The sequence below is a fragment of the Petromyzon marinus genome, unplaced genomic scaffold, assembly GCF_048934315.1.
Source record: "Petromyzon marinus isolate PM22_M1 ecotype Great Lakes invasive population unplaced genomic scaffold, UKy_Petmar_22M1.pri1.0 PM_G_Scaffold_11, whole genome shotgun sequence".
In the NCBI taxonomy this organism is placed as follows: Eukaryota; Metazoa; Chordata; class Hyperoartia; order Petromyzontiformes; family Petromyzontidae; genus Petromyzon; species Petromyzon marinus.
In genome coordinates, this window is record NW_027422662.1 from 3,421,282 (window position 1) to 3,444,348 (window position 23,067).

At 52.5% G+C, this 23,067-nt stretch overlaps 1 protein-coding gene across 1 annotated transcript in view; it reads right to left on the reverse strand.

Annotated features, from left to right (window-relative positions):
• Positions 1 to 918: 918 nt before the first annotated feature.
• The window catches only part of LOC142908933 (uncharacterized), a 96,890-nt gene continuing 74,741 nt past the window's right edge, over positions 919 to 23,067 (reverse strand). The window contains exons 4-11 of the mRNA XM_076059607.1: positions 12,816 to 13,675; positions 12,445 to 12,610; positions 11,332 to 11,691; positions 8,973 to 9,188; positions 4,232 to 4,382; positions 4,001 to 4,061; positions 1,956 to 2,057; positions 919 to 1,800 (exon numbers count right to left, since the gene is read on the reverse strand). Coding sequence (XP_075915722.1) covers positions 1,753 to 1,800; positions 1,956 to 2,057; positions 4,001 to 4,061; positions 4,232 to 4,382; positions 8,973 to 9,188; positions 11,332 to 11,691; positions 12,445 to 12,610; positions 12,816 to 13,675 — 1,964 coding nt within the window. The 3' untranslated portion in view covers positions 919 to 1,752. The remainder of the gene's footprint in view (positions 1,801 to 1,955; positions 2,058 to 4,000; positions 4,062 to 4,231; positions 4,383 to 8,972; positions 9,189 to 11,331; positions 11,692 to 12,444; positions 12,611 to 12,815; positions 13,676 to 23,067) is intronic.

Below are 23,067 nucleotides of genomic sequence, written 5' to 3' on the forward strand. Positions count from 1 at the left end.
TGTGTTTCACTCCAGCTCTGTCCTCGAGACAGCCCGGTCCCTTCACCTGATGAAGGCCGCTTGTGTTGTGGCCGAAACGTCGTGATTTTTGTTGTTTTATTTTTTTAACCTACGTGACTTTACCGAATAGAACCAAAGAGTACGTGAGGAAGGAGCCATCTGAGGATCCAATAAAAACCATCACCCTGCCATACATAGCAGGGGTAACCAAAAGGATTTCCAAAATCATGAACAAACACAAGATCCAGGTACGATTTAACACAGTACATAAAATTCACGATCTGATCCCATCTGTGAAAGACAAGATTCCTGACATGCAATATCCCGGCGTCTACAAACTAAGCTGTGTCTGCAGTTACATTGGGGAAACTAAGCGACGTGTCTCAGACCGTGTTCGTGAGCAGAAGGCAGATTTGGTAACACGGTAGGACCAACGCTTCTACCGTGGCTGATGATTATTTTAATACTACGGCTGGCTCACACAAAGTTGATTTCTCTAAGACGATGGCCATCAACAAAGATTCGTTCATGAAGCCATCCATATACACAGCAGACACAATTTCAACCTGTGTATAGTGTAGTGTATGGTGTAGTGTATAGTGTAGTGTATAGTGTAGTGTATAGTGTAGTGTATCGTGTAGTGTATAGTAGTGTATAGTGTAGTGTACAGTGTATTGTATAGTGTAGAGTATAGTGTAGTGTATAGTGTAGTGTATAGTGTAATGTATAGTGTAGTGTATAGTGTAGTGTACAGTATAGTGTAGTATATATAGTGTAGTGTATAGTGTAATGCATAGTGTAGTGTGTAGTGTAGTGTAGTACACTAGCACATCACACTGGTGGGTTAGCGAGCCAAGCAACAACATTTGCACTCTGGACACCGTGACATTTCGCCAGCAATCACAACAACCAGCTTCGTCAGGCGACAGCCACATTTGTGCATTTATTCATTCACACAATCTAACCCGGCTGATATCGGCTCGCCGAAAACCAACAGCGTCAAACTACGAAAGTGTCGTGGCATCGCGGGAGCGGCCGATGAAACTGGCCGGGTTCGGGGAGAAATAAAAAAACCGAGACGCTGACGTGGCGCACGAAGGCCCACGGCGTTGTACGCACCATCGTGACGCCGCCTGTCGCCCCGACAAAACAATAATATAAACACGCGGAACTCCCTCTCGGTGCCGGACGTCGTGACGGACCGTGCCGATGTCGCCGCTCGTCGACCCCCAGCCACGCGAGGGAGAATTTAAATTCTCCCCCCACCCCCCACCCCCTTCTCCCTGGCTCCCTGGCACGACGCCCGATCGCCTCCCGTCCAGCGGCACAACGCCGGGGGAAAGCGCTGGGAGGTGAGAGACCGTCGCGAAGACTAAAATAAAATAACAAAAACACTGCGTCCGGTTAACGGAGAGCTCTTTCGTAAAACAAAATTCCCACCCCCACCCCACCCAAAAAAAAAGTGAAAAGCCAAACTCGGGGCACCGATTGTAACCGGCACGAGGCAAATATCCCCCAATGCTGAAAAACATCGCTCAGTTGGGATCAAACAACAACAACAACAATTCTTCTTGGTTCTTTCGGGGGGGGGGGGGGGGTTCACCCGCTCGCGAAGCGACAATCCCCGGCGTTGCCCCTGGCAACCGGAGGCACGGCAAGGCGGAGCACTCCAAGGTGGAGCACGGCAAGGTGGAGCACGGCAAGGTGGAGCACTCTCGCTCCTCCCCCCCCCGCCCCACCCCGAGCCGCTTCTCAAAACTCTTCCTTCCACTCCTCGTCGTCATCTTCGTCTGTGAAAACCTGCGGGGGTCGGAATAAATTAGAGAGACGGTGACCGACCCCACCCCCACCCACCCCCACCCACTGGGGTGGCCAGAAGTGGATCGCTCACTCAGCCTAAGTAGTGGGCGGACACTCGCTCACCGCTCGCTCGCTCGCCACCCACCCCTCCTCACCGTGTAGTCGTAGCTGCCAGCTCCGCTGTCTTGGTGCTGAGGCTGCGGTGGCAACTCGTGCAGCTCCATATCCGCCTTGTTGCCACTCTCTAGCGTTAGCAACTACACACGGAGCATCCCCACAACACGCACAGTGTGTGGTGAGTCTGTGGGTCTCTGTGTGGTGAGTCTGTGGGTCTCTGTGTGGTGAGTCTGTGGGTCTCTGTGTGGTGAGTCTGTGGGTCTCTGTGTGGTGAGTCTATGGGTCTCTGTGTGGTCAGTCTATGGGTCTCTGTGTGGTGAGTCTATGGGTCTCTGTGTGGTGAGTCTGTGGGTCTCTGTGTGGTGAGTCTATGGGTCTCTGTGTGATGAGTCTGTGGGTCTCTGTGTGGTGAGTCTGTGGGTCTCTGTGTGGTGAGTCTATGGGTCTCTGTGTGGTGAGTCTATAGGTCTCTGTGTGGTGAGTCTATGGGTCTCTGTGTGGTGAGTCTGTGAGTCTCTGTGTGGTGAGTCTATGGGTCTCTGTGTGGTGAGTCTGTGGGTCTCTGTGTTGTGAGTCTGTGGGTCTCTGTGTGGTGAGTCTATGGGTCTCTGTGTGGTGAGTCTATGGGTTTCTGTGTGGTGAGTCTATGGGTCTCTGTGTTGTGAGTCTGTGGGTCTCTGTGTGGTGAGTCTATGGGTCTCTGTGTGGTGAGTCTATGGGTTTCTGTGTGGTGAGTCTATGGGTCTCTGTGTTGTGAGTCTGTGGGTCTCTGTCTGGTGAGTCTATGGGTTTCTGTGTGGTGAGTCTGTGGGTCTCTGTGTAGTGAGTCTGTGGGTCTCTGTGGTGAGTCTGTGGGTCTCTGTGTGGTGAGTCTATGGGTCTCTGTGTGGTGAGTCTGTGGGTTTCTGTGTGGTGAGTCTATGGGTCTCTGTGTGGTGAGTCTATGGGTTTCTGTGTGGTGAGTCTATGGGTCTCTGTGTTGTGAGTCTGTGGGTCTCTGTGTGGTGAGTCTATGGGTCTCTGTGTGGTGAGTCTATGGGTTTCTGTGTGGTGAGTCTATGGGTCTCTGTGTTGTGAGTCTGTGGGTCTCTGTCTGGTGAGTCTATGGGTTTCTGTGTGGTGTGTCTGTGGGTCTCTGTGTGGTGAGTCTGTGGGTCTCTGTGTGGTGAGTCTGTGGGTCTCTGTGTGGTGAGTCTATGGGTCTCTGTGTGGTGAGTCTGTGGGTCTCTGTGTGGTGAGTCTATGGGTCTCTGTGTGGTGAGTCTATGGGTCTCTGTGTGGTGAGTCTATGAGTCTCTGTGTGGTGAGTCTATGGGTGTCTGTGTGGTGAGTCTATGGGTGTCTGTGTGGTGAGTCTGTGGGTCTCTGTGTGTTGAGTCTGTGGGTCTCTGTGTGGTGAGTATGTGAGTCTCTGTGTGGTGAGTCTATGGGTCTCTGTGTGGTGAGTCTATGGGTGTCTGTGTGGTGAGTCTGTGGGTCTCTGTGTGGTGAGTCTATGGGCAATCGTCATCAGGAGGAGAAACGAGGGGTAAGAAAGCTGCTGAGCAGGCAGCAGGCTGTTTTAAAGTTTTAAAGTTGGGTGTAGCCCAAGGGTCATAAACGAAGTGGGCACAACTTTACCGAAAGACCCAAAGAAAATGAATTCCTGCAGTCACGAAAGCTTTAGGTCGAGTCTAAGTGTGTCTCTATATATACACTACACTATACACTACACTACTATACACTACACTATACACTACACTATACACTATACTATAAACTACACACTACACTATACACTACACTATACACTACACACTACTATACACTACACTACTATACACTACACTATATACTACACTATACACTACACTACACACTACACTATACACTACACTATACACTACACTATACACTACACTACACACTACACTATACACTACACTATACACTACACTATACACTACACTACACACTACACTAGTATACACTACACTATACACTACACACTACTATACACTACTATACACTACACTATACACTACACTATACACTACACTATACTACACACTACACTATACACTACACTATACACTACACTCACGTAGCCACGGTCACCCTCCGCATTTCTCCGCGGTGCCTTGGGGAGAGTGGGGGGATCCTCCCTGCACGCATGTGGGTAGTGGGGGGGTAGTGGGGGGGTAGTGAGGGGGTGGTGGGGGGGTAGCGGGGGGGGGGGGGTGGTGGGGGGGGGCACAGCGGCAGGTCGTCACACAGATGACTCCGCGGGCACCGTCGACGTCCGCCCGACGTCCGAGAGAAGCGAGCGACTCACGTGGGGCCCCAGGGCTCCTGCCAATGCTGCTGCTGACGGCGGCGGCGGCGGTAGAGCAGCAGCAGCAGCAGCGTGGCCACCAGGGCGAGGGACACGGCGAGGATTGCGGCCGGAGCGGCCCAGCTGGCCCGGCCCGCCGCGGCCGCCTTCTCTGCGTGGCACAACAACGATCCCCCGCGTGGCGTCAGCGTGCCGCCGTAGCACGACGACGACAACCGCCGCGATGACCACACGTGCCAGGCTAGGTGCGCTTTGAGGCTCGTGCCGCTCGCACCCGGGCGTTGCGGGTCGAGGGAGCGAGACGGAGGGACGGACGGAGACAAAGTTCCCCCGTAAAGGCCCCGGCGGACGGTCGGGTCGGGTGCCGTTAGCGAGTATCAGCAGCTGTGAAGGCCGTGATTGTGACAAACGAGGGGATGGGTGGCCAGAACAGGGACACACACACGGAAACGTACCAACAACAACCGCCATTCGCCACTAAGTGGCGGTGACATCACCACGACGCTTGTGCCAGGCTATGTGCACCCTGAGGCCACGTGAAGTGGCGAACGCCCGCTGGCAGGAGGTCACGGGGCAGACCCAGGTGCCACGGGTCGACTGACTGAGATGACTGGCTGATGCACCACCTGTGCCCCCTACTGTGGCAACCTTCTGTGCTTTAGCCACCCGGCGCTCCGCTCGTTGTTGTGAGCGTCGCTCCTCCGCCCTCCGTTGTTGTTGGAGGGCGACTGCCTCCAACTGCCTAGTAGCGTCCTTCACGAGCCTCCTCCACAGAGGCCGATCTTGACACCGCTGGTACCAGTCATCGGCAAGTCCACTCAGCTCCACGTCCTCCTGTACCACATCACTCCATCTCTTCTCTAGCCCGTGCCGCGCCCGTTTAGCCCCCTCGATCCGGCCGAACAAAAGCTGATTCGGCATGCAGTGGCTGGGCATGCGGGCTACATGGCCCAGCCAACGCAGCCTTGCCTGCCGGAGGAGCTCACCGATGGGACTTTGTCCAGATCTTTCAAGGATTTGTGAGCTCCTCACACAATCCAGCCTGGTTAAACCCAGGATGGATTGTAGGCAGGCCAGCCTAAATGTTTCTAACCGGCGAAGATGTTCCATTAGGGGGGTCCACGTTTCGCAAGTGTAGGGAAGGGAGGGAATGACCGTGGCCGAGAAGACCTGAAGCTTAGTGCGGAGCGACAGACCAGGTAGCTTCCACACAGCGTTACGCAACCGATGAAAAGATATTGCCGCTCGACTGATTCGGAGACCTCTGCTGTTAAACAGGAGCCAGTCATAAGCACACTGCCCAGGTATGGGAAACTCTCCACTCTCTCCACAACTGCCCCATCACTGCCCCATCACCGATTTGGAGTTGTGGGGGTGGAGTGTCCGATGGTACAAAATACCCAGGCAGGTGCTTAGTTTTGGTGGGGCTGATGGTAAGGCCCCACCTCTTAGTGGCACGCTCCAGTCTCAGCAGCAGCGTCTCCAACTCCTCCTCTGAATGAGCAGCTATTACCAAATCATCAGCATACATAACGTGGTTGAGCAATAGGGAGCCATCCCTTGACCGCACCCGGGCATCGACCAGCCTCCCATCATATCTGTACCATATGGAGATTCCCCCGGTACAGCTATTGAAGGCTTCACGAACTACGTGGTCAAAATAGATGTTAAATAATGTGGGAGCCAGAGGACATCCCTGTCGCACCCCAAGGTGTACAGGGAATGACTCTGACTCCCGGCCACGTAGTTTTACCCGGGCCCGTTCACCATCATGAAGGTCCTTAATAATTATGAGCAGAGATTCAGGTACTCCAAAAGCACAAAAAACAACCCAGAGCCCAGGCCTACTGATGGTATCATAGTCCTTGACCAGGTCAATAAAGCAGAGATGTAGGTCTTGTTGGAATTCCCTACACCTCTGCTGTAGCAGACGGACAGAAAATATGGCATCTGTGCAGGACCGCCCTTTCTTGAAACCGCATTGGGGCTCCGCAAGCCTCTCCTCAGCGTGCCTGGCAAGGCGATGTTGAATAATCCTTGCCAGGACCTTTCCCGGCACACTGAGGAGTGAGATGCCCCTGTAGTTGTTACAGTCTGTGCGGTCCCCCGCACAGACTGTAACTGCGGAACCCGTCCAGTGGTCCAGACTGTTGTTATGATGTCATATAGGGCAGTCTGTGCACAAACGCCGCCCTCCCTCAGCATTTCGCTTGGGAGATCATCTCTGCCCGCTGCCTTTCCTAGTCTCAGACTCCGGATCGCCTTCAGTACTTCCTCAACAGATGGCACCTCAGGCAGCCACTCACAGGGGGTGACTTCTTCCAATATTTGAGGCACCGCAGCCTCAGCAGGGTCATCCTCGCTTTGTGCCACGATGTTTTCCTGGCTGAGGGATTTTCCCTCCCCCAGGACCTCACAGAAATGCTCAGCAAATCTGCAAACCTGTTCCTGGGGGTCGGAGATTGGGTCACCGTTTTTTCCCCTAATGATGGTAATAGGTGTGGCGCTGCAGATTACTTTTTTGATGGAGTTAAATAGAGATTTGTGATCACGGGCCACTGAGGCAGACTCATCTCCTCAGCAACCCGCGACCACCACCCATCCTTGCAGCGCCTCACGGCTCTCCGAACCTCCGAGCGAAGGCTGCGGTAAGCCTCCTCATTCTCTGACGTGGGATTCTGTAGCCGATGACAGTGGACCTGTCGCTTTTTCTCGACCATCCTGAACACCTCCTCTGTCAGCCAGGGTCTCTGGGGAGGTCTGGACCACGTACCCAAAGCAGCCATTGCAGCTGCATGAGTCACAGTCCTAAACCTCGCCCATTTACCCTCGACATCAGGAGGAGTCGGGGACGATGCCAATCCCAGCCGCCAGCGATGATGAAATTCTCGCTTGCAACTTTCATCAGATAAGTGAGACCAGGCCACTTTAGGTTGGAATGGAGTCCTGGGTGTACACCCACCACCAGAGTGGAAGAATGGCAGGCGCATCTTACATATGACTAGTCGATGGGCAGAGGGCAGGTCAGCTCCACGGTCGGTCCTGGTGTCAAGGACATGGGATCGCATCCGCTGGTCCGTCACTATGTAGTCCAGCAGATGTTCTTGCTTGGACCCGGCATGCATCCATGATGTTGTGTGGATGCGCCGATGCCGGAACAACGTGTTGGTAATTACAAGCCCATGGGCTGCACAAAAATCTAGCAGCCTCCTACCGTTGTTATTGAGCTGATCTGGCCCATGCCCTCCAATCACTCCAGACCAGGTGCAGTATAATGACCAACTCAGGCATTGAAGTCACCCAACATGATGACTCTATCCCAAGGGGCCACTTTAGCCAGCACCTGTGACAGGAGGTCATAGAAGGCATCTGACTCATCGGCTTTGCCTGCATCCCTCCACGGATGTTCATCTTCGGTGGGGGCATAAGTAACCACGACCACCATTCCTTGTCTCCGGTTGATGGGAAGGCGAGCCCAAAGTAGCCTGGGGCTTACAGCTTCCCACACCTCACCGCCACGCTCCCACGCCCCCTTCATTCTTTTGTTCAAAAGAAGAGCCACACCCTGTTGTTTGGCAGTCTGCTGCCCCGAGTAGAGGACTGTCCACCCCTCATGGTGGCAGGAGCCAGAGCCGGTCCACCGGACCTCCTGAATGCCACATAGATCCAGGCGGTACCGGTCCAGCTCCCGACAAAGGAGTGGCAGCCTCTCCTCCGCAGTGAGCGTTCGAACATTCCACGTGGCTACCCGTAGTGGTTTTTCGTTGTTTCTGGAGGAGCCCCGAGGGTAGATATTCAATCTCCTGGCTCCGGCAATTGGGGTTTGGGCAGGAGACGTCATAGACGCCTGGCCCCCCGGGGCCTCCGGCACAAGCTTATTAGTTATATACTTAATTCGCGGTTTAGTGGTAATTAATTGAAGGTGGAGGGGTTACCAGCCCCTCGCACCTGTCCAGAGCCCCCGTTAGCCCCTGTGGTGGACACATATGCCATGAGGGGAGGAGCCAATCACAATTGGACCTCCCCCCACAGCACTGTCCACGACAGAGTTGCCCGTCCGGCACCGCGAGGAGGTAGGGGGTTGTTTTGCCGGACATGCACGCACACACACACGCACACACACACGCACACACAAAGATCCCCCGTATAGCCTTAACAGACTGTAGGGGCAAGTGCTGTTAGCGAGCACCTATGAAGGCCGGAACGGTACACGAGGGGGTGGGTGGCCAGCACCACGCCCGACCGCCTTTGTCTCCCTAGTGGCAATGTTTACACACCGCACCAAGTACTCATTTGAGGCTGAGTCGACCTAGGGGAGGCCCGGGACCGGTTCAGATAATCGTCACTGGTGTTGGCCGTGAGCGAGAATCGAACCCGAGTCGCCAGGTTCATAGCGCAGCGCGCTAACCGCTACACTACCGCTCCCCACGCACACACACACGCACACACACACGCACACACACACGGACAGACATGCATGCACACGCACTCGGACAGACACGCACTAACACTGGTGTTGGCCGCGAGCGAGAATCGAACCCGAGTCGCCAGGTTCATAGCGCAGCGCGCTAACCGCTACACTACCGCTCCCCACGCACACACACACGCACACACACACGCACACACACACGGACAGACATGCATGCACACGCACTCGGACAGACACGCACTAACACACATGCATGCACGCACACAGGTACATGGACACACACGCATGCAACATTCAGAGATGCAAACAAACCTGTTCGTGTGTCCAGTTGCCTGTTTGGACCGAAAGTTGTGAGTTCAACCGGCGTGCAACAGACGGCGGTGGTGGCGTCTACATCGGTAGAACGTGAAGATCCAGTGTCATTTACATCTGTAGAACGTGAAGAACCAGTGGCATCTACATCTCCAGAAGGTGAAGAACCAGTGGCATCTACATCTCCAGAAGGTGAAGAACCAGTGGCATCTACATCTGCAAAACGAGAAGAACCAGTGACATTAACATCAACAGAATACGAAAAACCAGTGACATGTACATCTGCAGAACATAAAGAACCAGTGGCATCTACATCTGCAGAACGTGAAGAACCAGTGGGATCTACATCTGTAGAACGTGAAGAACCAGTGGCATCTACATCTGTAGAACGTGAAGAACCAGTGGCATCTACATCTGTAGAACGTGAAGAACCAGTGGCATATACATCTGCAGAACGTGAAGAACCAGTGGCATCTACATCTGTAGAACGTGAAGAACCAGTGGCATCTACATCAATAGAATGTGAAGCACCAGTGGCATCTACATCTGCAGAACGTGAAGAACCAGTGGCATCTACATCTGTAGAACTTAAAGAACCAGTGCCATCTACATCTGTAGAACGTGAAGAACCAGTGGCATCTACATCTGTAGAACGTGAAGAACCAGTGGCATCTACATCTGCAGAACGTGAAGAACCAGTGGCATCTACATCTGCAGAACGTGAAGATCCAGTGTCATTTACATCTGCAGAACGTGAAGAACCAGTGGCATCTACATTGCAGAACGTGAAGAACCAGTGGCATCTACATCTGCAGAGCGTGAAGAACCAGCGGCATCTACATCTGCAGAACGTGAAGAATCAGTGGCATGTACATCTGCAGAGCGTGAAGAACCAGCAGCATCTACATCTGCTGAACGTGAAGAACCAGTGGCATCTACATCTGCAGAGCGTGAAGAACCAGCGGCATCTACATCTGTAGAACGTGAAGAACCAGTGGCATCTACATCTGCAGAACGTGAAGAACCAGTGGCATCTACATCTGCAGAACGTGAAGAACCAGTGGCATCTACATCTGCAGAAGATAATGAGCTTTGGGTCTCTGTGTGAGTCTATGGGTCTCTGTCTGAGAAGTCTATGGGTGTCTGTGTGAGTAGTCTATGGGTGTCTGTGTGATGAGTCTATGGGTTTCTGTGTGAGTAGTCTATGGGTCTCTGTGTGAGTCTATGGGTCTCTGTGTGAGTAGTCTATGGGTCTATTGGGTAAAGTCACGTAGGTAAAAAATAAAATAACAAAAATCACGACGTTTCGGCCACAACACAAGCGGCCTTCATCAGGTGAAGGGACGAGACTATCTGGAGGACAGCGCTGGAGTGAAAAAAGCCACGCTCAGATCACGACCTTTAAGCTGTGTGAGAAGAAAAAGGCCAAGTGCCTTGACAAAGGAATTAGCATAGAATTTAGCAATGAAATAGCTGAGTGATTAGCTTGTAACTGGTCACAGAAATAGCTATGTTAAAGTCAGAGCATATACATTCACCGAGGCACCTAGTACAAATCAAACAGGAGAATTTAGCGAAACACAACCACGCTCAGACCGCGGACCTTTAAACTGTGTGCGAGCAAACAAGGTGTCCTGCCAAAGAAATTAGCATAAAAATTAGTATTTGATTGGCCGATTTTAGAAAAGAGGTGGTGTACGTGCCGGTGGACTTGCCGTTTGGCGCGGGGGGGGGAGGGGGAATTTACCTATTGATGGTGTGAAAAGGGAATTTATAAGAGCTGCGAAAGTTTGGGGTACCACTACTTGAAAAAATATACTGTACCATTTAAATTAGTTTAATGTTTAGTTCGATTTAGAACATCTTTCCAATGGTTGTTTTTTTTGTTATTTAATTTTTTACCTACGTGACTTTACCCAATAGAACCAAAGAGTATGGATCCTAGCAGTCACGAAAGCTTTAAATCTAGAATAGTCTATGGGTGTCTGTGTGATGAGTCTATGGGTCTCTGTGTGAGTAGTCTATGGGTGTATGTGTGAGTAGTCTATGGGTGTCTGTGTGAGTAGTCTATGGGTGTCTGTGTGAGTAGTCTATGGGTGTCTGTGTGATGAGTCTATGGGTGTCTGTGTGAGTAGTCTATGGGTCTCTGCGTGAGTAGTCTATGGGTCTCTGTGTGAATCTATGGGTCTCTGTGTGATGAGTCTATGGGTCTGTGTGAGTAGTCTATGGGTGTCTGTGTGATGAGTCTATGGGTCTCTGTGTGAGTAGTCTATGGATCTATGGGTCTCTGTGTGATGAGTCTATGGGTCTCTGCGTGATGAGTCTATGGGTCTCTGCGTGGGGCAGTGCCAATCCTCACCGATGACAGAGAGGCTGACCCTCCCCTCGTAGTTGCCGTGGGGGAAGGTGGCCACGTGGCAGAGGAAGAGGCCCCCGTCGCCAGCCTGCACGTCCAGCAGCTCCAGCGAGACGTCGCCGGGATGCCCCCCAACACGGAACCGCAGTCGGCCCGCGAGGGACGAGTTGGTGTACGCCGTGCCGTGCAGCGGGCTGAGCGCGGCCAAATTGGCCCCCGCCCAGACGTCGTCACGGGAGGCCTTCAGCCAGTTGGCCTGCACCACCACCACGGCCGCTCCCCACAGGACGCAGCGCAGCAGCGCCACCTTCTGGCCGACCACCGCCGTGACCTGGCCGTCCGTGTCGACACCCACACGAGGGGCTGGGTGGGAAGACCACGCAGAGACCCATAGACTACTCATAGAGACCCATAGACTACGCATAGAGACCCATAGACTACTCATAGAGACCCATAAACTACTCACACAGACACCCATAGACTACTCACAAAGATCCATAGACTACTCACACAAAGACCCATAGACTACTCACACAGAGACCCATAGACTACTTGCACAGAGACCCATAGACTACTCGCATAGAGACCCATAGACTACTCACACAGAGACCCATAGACTACTCACACAGAGACCCATAGACTTCTCACGCAGAGACCCAAGACTACTCACACAGAGACCCATAGACTACTCACATAGAGACCCATAGACTTCTCACGCAGAGACCCAAAGACTACTCATAGAGACCCATAGACCACTCACACAGAGACCCATAGACTAGTCACACAGAGACCCATAGACTACTCATGCAGAGACCCATAGACTACTCACGCAGAGACCCATAGATTACTCACGCAGAGACCCATAGACTACTCATAGAGACCCATAGACTCCTCACACAGAGACCCATAGACTACTCATAGAGACCCATAGACTACTCACACAGAGACCCATAGACTACTCACGCAGAGACCCATAGACTACTCACGCAGAGACCCATAGATTACTCACGCAGAGACCCATAGACCACTCATAGGGATCCACAAGACTACTCACACAGAGACCCACTTCACACGCACAAAAATACCTCTCACTCATTCACTCAGCCACCCACTCACCCACGGTGCTGTGTGGTGGAGAGACGGAGACACACGACAGTGGAGACCACTCCCCTGCCTTCCACCGTGGCAAGTCGGCTACCATTCTCACGCGGACGCAGTACTCATCCTCCCGTCCCGGCAGAAGCATCATTTGGTGTTGGTACCGGCATCCGATGAAGCGCTCCTGGCAGTAAGCATCATCATCATCAGTAGTAGCAGCAGTAGTAGCAGCAACAGCATCATCATCAGTAGTAGTAGCATCATCAGTAGTAGTGTCATTGGTAGTATCATCATCATCATCAGTAGCAGCATCACCACCCACCCACCCAACCACACACATCTCCCGCCACAACCTCCCGACCCCCGTCACAACTCCGGCAACCTCTCACCGTGCGTCGAACGCCGCCTCTTGTCGAGATGTCAACCTGATGGTGGAACTCCACGTCGTGGGACACCAGCGTCCTCAACCCACGCCCAACGGAGACCAACAACGACAGCTTCCACACCTCCGGCTCTCCGTCAACCGCCGCCTCCAACTCCCCAGCCTCCCCAGGACCACCGTCGTCGAGGTTGTCGCCATCGACCTCGACGTCGTCGTCACGGCGGTCATCATCACCGCCGTCATGGCCATCGTCATCACCGCCGTCACGGTCATCGTCATCACCGCCGTCACGGCCATCATCGTCGTCGTCACGGCCATCGTCATCACCGCCGTCACGGCCATCGTCATCACCGTCGTCACGGCCATCGTCATCACCGCCGTCACGGCCATCGTAATCACCGCCGTCACGGTCATCATCGTCGTCGTCATGGCCATCGTCATCACCGCCGTCACGGCCATCGTCATCACCGCCGTCACGGTCATCATCATCGTCGTCATGGCCATCGTCATCACCGCCGTCACGGCCATTGTCATCACCGCCGTCACGGCCATCATCGTCGCCGTCACGGCCATCGTCATCACCGCCGTCACGGCCATTGTCATCACCGCCGTCACGGCGGTCGTCATCGTCGTCGTCACGGACATCGTCATCGTCGTCGAAGTCGTCGCCATCGACCTCAACGTTATAGTCACGGCGGTCATCATCACCGCCGTCACGGACATCGTCATCGTCGTTGTCTTCATCGTCACCCACAACACCGCACTCCTCATCCTCCTCCTCCTCCTCACCACCACCATCGCCCTCCTCCTCCTTCCCCAGCGTCAGTTTGTCGAGCCTCAGGGTGAACGACGGAGCGCTGAGCACAGCTGAGACACGGGAGAGGGGGGGTCATGGCGAGGGATGTTTGTGTGATCTCCCCCTGTCCTACAGAGTGTGTGGAGTTTGTGTGATCTCCCCCTGTCCTACAGAGTGAGTGAGTGGAGTTTGTGTGATCTCCCCCTGTTCTACAGAGTGAGTGGAGTTTGTGTGATCTCCCCCTGTCCTACAGAGTGAGTGTGAGTGGAGTTTGTGTGATCTCCCCCTGTCCTACAGAGTGTGTGGAGTTTGTGTGATCTCCCCCTGTTCTACAGAGTGTGTGGAGTTTGTGTGATCTCCCCCTGTCCTACAGAGTGAGTGGAGTTTGTGTGATCTCCCCCTGTTCTACAGAGTGTGTGAGGGGAGTTTGTGTGATCTCCCCCTGTTCTACAGAGTGAGTGGAGTTTGTGTGATCTCCCCATGTTCTACAGAGTGTGTGAGTGGAGTTTGTGTGATCTCCCCCTGTTCTACAGAGTGAGTGGAGTTGGTGTGATCTCCCCCTGTCTTACAGAGTGTGTGCAGTTTGTGTGATCTCCCCCTGTCCTACAGAGTGAGTGGAGTTTGTTTGATCTCCCCCTGTCCTACAGAGTGTGTGAGTGGAGTTTGTGTGATCTCCCCCTGTCCTACAGTGAGTGAGTGGAGTTTGTGTGATCTCCCCCTGTTCTACAGAGTGAGTGTGTGGAGTTTGTGTGATCTCCCCCTGTTTTACAGAGTGAGTGGAGTTTGTGTGATCTCCCCCTGTCCTACAGAGTGAGTGAGTGGAGTTTGTGTGATCTCCCCCTGTCCTACAGAGTGTGTGGAGTTTGTGTGATATCCCCCTGTACTACAGAGTGAGTTGAGTTTGTGTGATCTCCCCCTGTCCTACAGAGTGAGTGAGTGGAGTTTGTGTGATCTCCCCCTGTTCTACAGAGTGAGTGGAGTTTGTGTGATCTCTCCCTGTCCTACAGAGTGAGTGTGAGTGGAGTTTGTGTGATCTCCCCCTGTCCTACAGAGTGTGTGGAGTTTGTGTGATCTCCCCCTGTCCTACAGAGTGAGTGGAGTTTGTGTGATCTCCCCCTGTTCTACAGAGTGTGTGAGGGGAGTTTGTGTGATCTCCCCCTGTTCTACAGAGTGAGTGGAGTTTGTGTGATCTCCCCCTGTTCTACAGAGTGTGTGAGTGGAGTTTGTGTGATCTCCCCCTGTTCTACAGAGTGAGTGGAGTTTGTGTGATCTCCCCCTGTCCTACAGAGTGTGTGGAGTTTGTGTGATCTCCCCCTGTCCTACAGAGTGAGTGGAGTTTGTGTGATCTCCCCCTGTCCTACAGAGTGTGTGAGAGGAGTTTGTGTGATCTCCCCCTGTCCTACAGTGAGTGAGTGGAGTTTGTGTGATCTCCCCCTGTTCTACAGAGTGAGTGTGTGGAGTTTGTGTGATCTCCCCCTGTTTTACAGAGTGAGTGGAGTTTGTGTGATCTCCCCCTGTCCTACAGAGTGAGTGAGTGGAGTTTGTGTGATCTCCCCCTGTCCTACAGAGTGTGTGGAGTTTGTGTCATATCCCCCTGTACTACAGAGTGAGTTGAGTTTGTGTGATCTCCCCCTGTCCTACAGAGTGAGTGAGTGGAGTTTGTGTGATCTCCCCCTGTCCTACAGAGCGTGTGGAGTTTGTGTGATCTCCCACTGTCCTACAGAATGTGGGGAGTTTGTGTGATCTCCCCCTGTCCTACAGAGTGAGTGGAGTTTGTGTGATCTCCCCCTGTCCTACAGAGTGTGTGAGTGGAGTTTGTGTGATCTCCCCCTGTTCTACAGAGTGAGTGGAGTTTGTGTGATCTCCCCCTGTCCTACAGAGTGAGTGGAGTTTGTGTGATCTCCCCCTGTCCTACAGAGTGTGTGAGTGGAGTTTGTGTGATCTCCCCCTGTTCTACAGAGTGAGTGGAGTTTGTGTGATCTCCCCCTGTCCTACAGAGTGAGTGGAGTTTGTGTGATCTCCCCCTGTCCTACAGAGTGAGTGGAGTTTGTGTGATCTCCCCCTGTCCTACAGAGTGAGTGGAGTTTGTGTGATCTCCCCCTGTTCTACAGAGTGAGTGTGTGGAGTTTGTGTGATCTCCCCCTGTTTTACAGAGTGAGTGGAGTTTGTGTGATCTCCCCCTGTCCTACAGAGTGAGTGAGTGGAGTTTGTGTGATCTCCCCCTGTCCTACAGAGTGAGTGAGTGGAGTTTGTGTGATCTCCCCCTGTCCTACAGAGTGAGTGGAGTTTGTGTGATCTCCCCCTGTCCTACAGAGTGAGTGGAGTTTGTGTGATCTCCTCCTGTTCTACAGAGTGAGTGGAGTTTGTGTGATCTCCACCCTGTCCTACAGAGTGAGTGAGTGGAGTTTGTGTGATCTCCCCCTGTCCTACAGAGTGTGTGGAGTTTGTGTGATCTCCCCCTGTTCTACAGAGTGTGGGGAGTTTGTGTGATCTCCCCCTGTCCTACAGAGTGAGTGGAGTTTGTGTGATCTCCCCCTGTCCTACAGAGTGTGTGAGTGGAGTTTGTGTGATCTCCCCCTGTCCTACAGAGTGTGTGAGTGGAGTTTGTGTGATCTCCCCCTGTTCTACAGAGTGAGTGGAGTTTGTGTGATCTCCCCCTGTCCTACAGAGTGAGTGGAGTTTGTGTGATCTCCCCCTGTCCTACAGAGTGAGTGGAGTTTGTGTGATCTCCCCCTGTCCTACAGAGTGTGTGGAGTTTGTGTGATCTCCCCCTGTTTTACAGAGTGAGTGGAGTTTGTGTGATCTCCCCCCTGTCCTACAGAGTGAGTGAGTGGAGTTTGTGTGATCTCCCCCTGACCTACAGAGTGAATGAGTGGAGTTTGTGTGATCTCCCCCTGTCCTACAGAGTGAGTGGAGTTTGTGTGATCTCCCCCTGTCCTACAGAGTGAGTGGAGTTTGTGTGATCTCCTCCTGTTCTACAGAGTGAGTGGAGTTTGTGTGATCTCCCCCTGTCCTACAGAGTGAGTGAGTGGAGTTTGTGTGATCTCCCCCTGTCCTACAGAGTGAGTGGAGTTTGTGTGATCTCCCCCTGTTCTACAGTGAGTGAGTGGAGTTTGTATGATCTCCCCCTGTCCTACAGAGTGAGAAGAGTTTGATTGATCTCTCCCTGTTCTACAGAAGGAGTGTGTGGAGTTTGTGTGATCTCCCCCTGTTTTACAGAGTGAGTGGAGTTTGTATGATCTCCCCCTGTCCTACAGAGTGAATGAGTGGAGTTTGTGTGATCTCCCCCTGTACTACAGAGTGAGTGAGTGGAGTTTGTGTGATCTCTCCCTGTCCTACAGAGTGAGTGGAGTTTGTGTGATCTCCCCCTGTCCGACAGAGTGTGTGAGTGGAGTTTGTTTGATCTCCCCCTGTCCTACAGAGTGAATGAGTGGAGCTTGTGTGATCTCCCCTTGTCCTACAGAGTGAGTGGAGTTTGTGTGATCTCCCCCTGTCCTACAGAGTGAGTGAGTGAGTGGAGTTTGTGTGATCTCCCCCTGTTCTACAGAGTGAGTGGAGTTTGTGTGATCTCTCCCTGTCCTACAGAGTGAGTGTGAGTGGAGTTTGTGTGATCTCCCCCTGTCCTACAGAGTGTGTGGAGTTTGTGTGATCTCCCCCTGTCCTACAGAGTGAGTGGAGTTTGTGTGATCTCCCCCTGTTCTACAGAGTGTGTGAGGGGAGTTTGTGTGATCTCCCCCTGTTCTACAGAGTGAGTGGAGTTTGTGTGATCTCCCCCTGTTCTACAGAGTGTGTGAGTGGAGTTTGTGTGATCTCCCCCTGTTCTACAGAGTGAGTGGAGTTTGTGTGATCTCCCCCTGTCCTACAGAGTGTGTGGAGTTTGTGTGATCTCCCCCTGTCCTACAGAGTGAGTGGAGTTTGTGTGATCTCCCCCTGTCCTACAGAGTGTGTGAGAGGAGTTTGTGTGATCTCCCCCTGTCCTACAGTGAGTGAGTGGAGTTTGTGTGATCTCCCCCTGTTCTACAGAGTGAGTGTGTGGAGTTTGTGTGATCTCCCCCTGTTTTACAGAGTGAGTGGAGTTTGTGTGATCTCCCCCTGTCCTACAGAGTGAGTGAGTGGAGTTTGTGTGATCTCCCCCTGTCCTACAGAGTGTGTGGAGTTTGTGTCATATCCCCCTGTACTACAGAGTGAGTTGAGTTTGTGTGATCTCCCCCTGTCCTACAGAGTGAGTGAGTGGAGTTTGTGTGATCTCCCCCTGTCCTACAGAGCGTGTGGAGTTTGTGTGATCTCCCACTGTCCTACAGAATGTGGGGAGTTTGTGTGATCTCCCCCTGTCCTACAGAGTGAGTGGAGTTTGTGTGATCTCCCCCTGTCCTACAGAGTGTGTGAGTGGAGTTTGTGTGATCTCCCCCTGTTCTACAGAGTGAGTGGAGTTTGTGTGATCTCCCCCTGTCCTACAGATTGAGTGGAGTTTGTGTGATCTCCCCCTGTCCTACAGAGTGTGTGAGTGGAGTTTGTGTGATCTCCCCCTGTTCTACAGAGTGAGTGGAGTTTGTGTGATCTCCCCCTGTCCTACAGAGTGAGTGGAGTTTGTGTGATCTCCCCCTGTCCTACAGAGTGAGTGGAGTTTGTGTGATCTCCCCCTGTCCTACAGAGTGAGTGGAGTTTGTGTGATCTCCCCCTGTTCTACAGAGTGAGTGTGTGGAGTTTGTGTGATCTCCCCCTGTTTTACAGAGTGAGTGGAGTTTGTGTGATCTCCCCCTGTCCTACAGAGTGAGTGAGTGGAGTTTGTGTGATCTCCCCCTGTCCTACAGAGTGAGTGAGTGGAGTTTGTGTGATCTCCCCCTGTCCTACAGAGTGAGTGGAGTTTGTGTGATCTCCCCCTGTCCTACAGAGTGAGTGGAGTTTGTGTGATCTCCTCCTGTTCTACAGAGTGAGTGGAGTTTGTGTGATCTCCACCCTGTCCTACAGAGTGAGTGAGTGGAGTTTGTGTGATCTCCCCCTGTCCTACAGAGTGTGTGGAGTTTGTGTGATCTCCCCCTGTTCTACAGAGTGTGGGGAGTTTGTGTGATCTCCCCCTGTCCTACAGAGTGAGTGGAGTTTGTGTGATCTCCCCCTGTCCTACAGAGTGTGTGAGTGGAGTTTGTGTGATCTCCCCCTGTCCTACAGAGTGTGTGAGTGGAGTTTGTGTGATCTCCCCCTGTTCTACAGAGTGAGTGGAGTTTGTGTGATCTCCCCCTGTCCTACAGAGTGAGTGGAGTTTGTGTGATCTCCCCCTGTCCTACAGAGTGAGTGGAGTTTGTGTGATCTCCCCCTGTCCTACAGAGTGTGTGGAGTTTGTGTGATCTCCCCCTGTTTTACAGAGTGAGTGGAGTTTGTGTGATCTCCCCCTGTCCTACAGAGTGAGTGAGTGGAGTTTGTGTGATCTCCCCCTGACCTACAGAGTGAATGAGTGGAGTTTGTGTGATCTCCCCCTGTCCTACAGAGTGAGTGGAGTTTGTGTGATCTCCCCCTGTCCTACAGAGTGAGTGGAGTTTGTGTGATCTCCTCCTGTTCTACAGAGTGAGTGGAGTTTGTGTGATCTCCCCCTGTCCTACAGAGTGAGTGAGTGGAGTTTGTGTGATCTCCCCCTGTCCTACAGAGTGAGTGGAGTTTGTGTGATCTCCCCCTGTTCTACAGTGAGTGAGTGGAGTTTGTATGATCTCCCCCTGTCCTACAGAGTGAGTAGAGTTTGATTGATCTCTCCCTGTTCTACAGAAGGAGTGTGTGGAGTTTGTGTGATCTCCCCCTGTTTTACAGAGTGAGTGGAGTTTGTATGATCTCCCCCTGTCCTACAGAGTGAATGAGTGGAGTTTGTGTGATCTCCCCCTGTACTACAGAGTGAGTGAGTGGAGTTTGTGTGATCTCTCCCTGTCCTACAGAGTGAGTGGAGTTTGTGTGATCTCCCCCTGTCCGACAGAGTGTGTGAGTGGAGTTTGTTTGATCTCCCCCTGTCCTACAGAGTGAATGAGTGGAGCTTGTGTGATCTCCCCTTGTCCTACAGAGTGAGTGGAGTTTGTGTGATCTCCCCCTGTCCTACAGAGTGAGTGAGTGAGTGGAGTTTGTGTGATCTCCCCCTGTCCTACAGAGTGAGTGGAGTTTGTGTGATCTCCCCCTGTCCTACAGAGTGAGTGGAGTTTGTGTGATCTCCCCCTGTTCTACAGAGTGAGTGGAGTTTGTGTGATCTCCCCCTGTTCTACAGAGTGAGTGGAGTTTGTGTGAGCTCCCCCTGTTCCACAGAGTGAGTGTGAGTGGAGTTTGTGTGATCTCCCCCTGTCCTACAGAGTGTGTGATTGGAGTTTTTATGATCTCCCCCTGTCCTACAGTGTGAGTGAGTGGAGTTTGTGTGATCTCCCCCTGTTCTACAGAGTGAGTGGAGTTTGTGTGATCTCCCCCTGTTCTACAGAGTGAGTGGAGTTTGTGTGATCTCCCCTTGTTCCACAGAGTGAGTGTGAGTGGAGTTTGTGTGATCTCCCTCTGTCCTACAGAGTGTGTGAGTGGAGTTTGTGTGATCTCCCCCTCTTCTACAGAGTGACTGGAGTTTGTGTGATCTCCCCCTGTACTACAGAGTGAGTGGAGTTTGTATGATCTCCCCCTGTTCTACAGATTGAGTGAGTGGAGTTTGTGTGATCTCCCCCTGTTCTACAGAGTGAGTGAGTGGAGTTTGTGTGATCTCTCCCTGTTCTACAGAGTGAGTGGAGTTTGTGTGATCTCCCCCTGTTCTACAGTGAGTGAGTGGAGTTTGTATGATCTCCCCCTGTCCTACAGAGTGAGAAGAGTTTGATTGATCTCTCCCTGTTATACAGAAGGAGTGTGTGGAGTTTGTGTGATCTCCCCCTGTTTTACAGAGTGAGTGGAGTTTGTATGATCTCCCCCTGTCCTACAGAGTGAATGAGTGGAGTTTGTGTGATCTCCCCCTGTACTACAGAGTGAGTGAGTGGAGTTTGTGTGATCTCTCCCTGTCCTACAGAGTGAGTGGAGTTTGTGTGATCTCCCCCTGTCCGACAGAGTGTGTGAGTGGAGTTTGTTTGATCTCCCCCTGTCCTACAGAGTGAATGAGTGGAGCTTGTGTGATCTCCCCTTGTCCTACAGAGTGAGTGGAGTTTGTGTGATCTCCCCCTGTCCTACAGAGTGAGTGAGTGAGTGGAGTTTGTGTGATCTCCCCCTGTTCTACAGAGTGAGTGGAGTTTGTGTGATCTCTCCCTGTCCTACAGAGTGAGTGTGAGTGGAGTTTGTGTGATCTCCACCTGTCCTACAGAGTGTGTGGAGTTTGTGTGATCTCCCCCTGTCCTACAGAGTGAGTGGAGTTTGTGTGATCTCCCCCTGTTCTACAGAGTGTGTGAGGGGAGTTTGTGTGATCTCCCCCTGTTCTACAGAGTGAGTGGAGTTTGTGTGATCTCCCCCTGTTCTACAGAGTGTGTGAGTGGAGTTTGTGTGATCTCCCCCTGTTCTACAGAGTGAGTGGAGTTTGTGTGATCTCCCCCTGTCCTACAGAGTGTGTGGCGTTTGTGTGATCTCCCCCTGTCCTACAGAGTGAGTGGAGTTTGTGTGATCTCCCCCTGTCCTACAGAGTGTGTGAGAGGAGTTTGTGTGATCTCCCCCTGTCCTACAGTGAGTGAGTGGAGTTTGTGTGATCTCCCCCTGTTCTACAGAGTGAGTGTGTGGAGTTTGTGTGATCTCCCCCTGTTTTACAGAGTGAGTGGAGTTTGTGTGATCTCCCCCTGTCCTACAGAGTGAGTGAGTGGAGTTTGTGTGATCTCCCCCTGTCCTACAGAGTGTGTGGAGTTTGTGTCATATCCCCCTGTACTACAGAGTGAGTTGAGTTTGTGTGATCTCCCCCTGTCCTACAGAGTGAGTGAGTGGAGTTTGTGTGATCTCCCCCTGTCCTACAGAGCGTGTGGAGTTTGTGTGATCTCCCACTGTCCTACAGAATGTGGGGAGTTTGTGTGATCTCCCCCTGTCCTACAGAGTGAGTGGAGTTTGTGTGATCTCCCCCTGTCCTACAGAGTGTGTGAGTGGAGTTTGTGTGATCTCCCCCTGTTCTACAGAGTGAGTGGAGTTTGTGTGATCTCCCCCTGTCCTACAGAGTGAGTGGAGTTTGTGTGATCTCCCCCTGTCCTACAGAGTGTGTGAGTGGAGTTTGTGTGATCTCCCCCTGTTCTACAGAGTGAGTGGAGTTTGTGTGATCTCCCCCTGTCCTACAGAGTGAGTGGAGTTTGTGTGATCTCCCCCTGTCCTACAGAGTGAGTGGAGTTTGTGTGATCTCCCCCTGTCCTACAGAGTGAGTGGAGTTTGTGTGATCTCCCCCTGTTCTACAGAGTGAGTGTGTGGAGTTTGTGTGATCTCCCCCTGTTTTACAGAGTGAGTGGAGTTTGTGTGATCTCCCCCTGTCCTACAGAGTGAGTGAGTGGAGTTTGTGTGATCTCCCCCTGTCCTACAGAGTGAGTGAGTGGAGTTTGTGTGATCTCCCCCTGTCCTACAGAGTGAGTGGAGTTTGTGTGATCTCCCCCTGTCCTACAGAGTGAGTGGAGTTTGTGTGATCTCCTCCTGTTCTACAGAGTGAGTGGAGTTTGTGTGATCTCCACCCTGTCCTACAGAGTGAGTGAGTGGAGTTTGTGTGATCTCCCCCTGTCCTACAGAGTGTGTGGAGTTTGTGTGATCTCCCCCTGTTCTACAGAGTGTGGGGAGTTTGTGTGATCTCCCCCTGTCCTACAGAGTGAGTGGAGTTTGTGTGATCTCCCCCTGTCCTACAGAGTGTGTGAGTGGAGTTTGTGTGATCTCCCCCTGTCCTACAGAGTGTGTGAGTGGAGTTTGTGTGATCTCCCCCTGTTCTACAGAGTGAGTGGAGTTTGTGTGATCTCCCCCTGTCCTACAGAGTGAGTGGAGTTTGTGTGATCTCCCCCTGTCCTACAGAGTGAGTGGAGTTTGTGTGATCTCCCCCTGTCCTACAGAGTGTGTGGAGTTTGTGTGATCTCCCCCTGTTTTACAGAGTGAGTGGAGTTTGTGTGATCTCCCCCTGTCCTACAGAGTGAGTGAGTGGAGTTTGTGTGATCTCCCCCTGACCTACAGAGTGAATGAGTGGAGTTTGTGTGATCTCCCCCTGTCCTACAGAGTGAGTGGAGTTTGTGTGATCTCCCCCTGTCCTACAGAGTGAGTGGAGTTTGTGTGATCTCCTCCTGTTCTACAGAGTGAGTGGAGTTTGTGTGATCTCCCCCTGTCCTACAGAGTGAGTGAGTGGAGTTTGTGTGATCTCCCCCTGTCCTACAGAGTGAGTGGAGTTTGTGTGATCTCCCCCTGTTCTACAGTGAGTGAGTGGAGTTTGTATGATCTCCCCCTGTCCTACAGAGTGAGTAGAGTTTGATTGATCTCTCCCTGTTCTACAGAAGGAGTGTGTGGAGTTTGTGTGATCTCCCCCTGTTTTACAGAG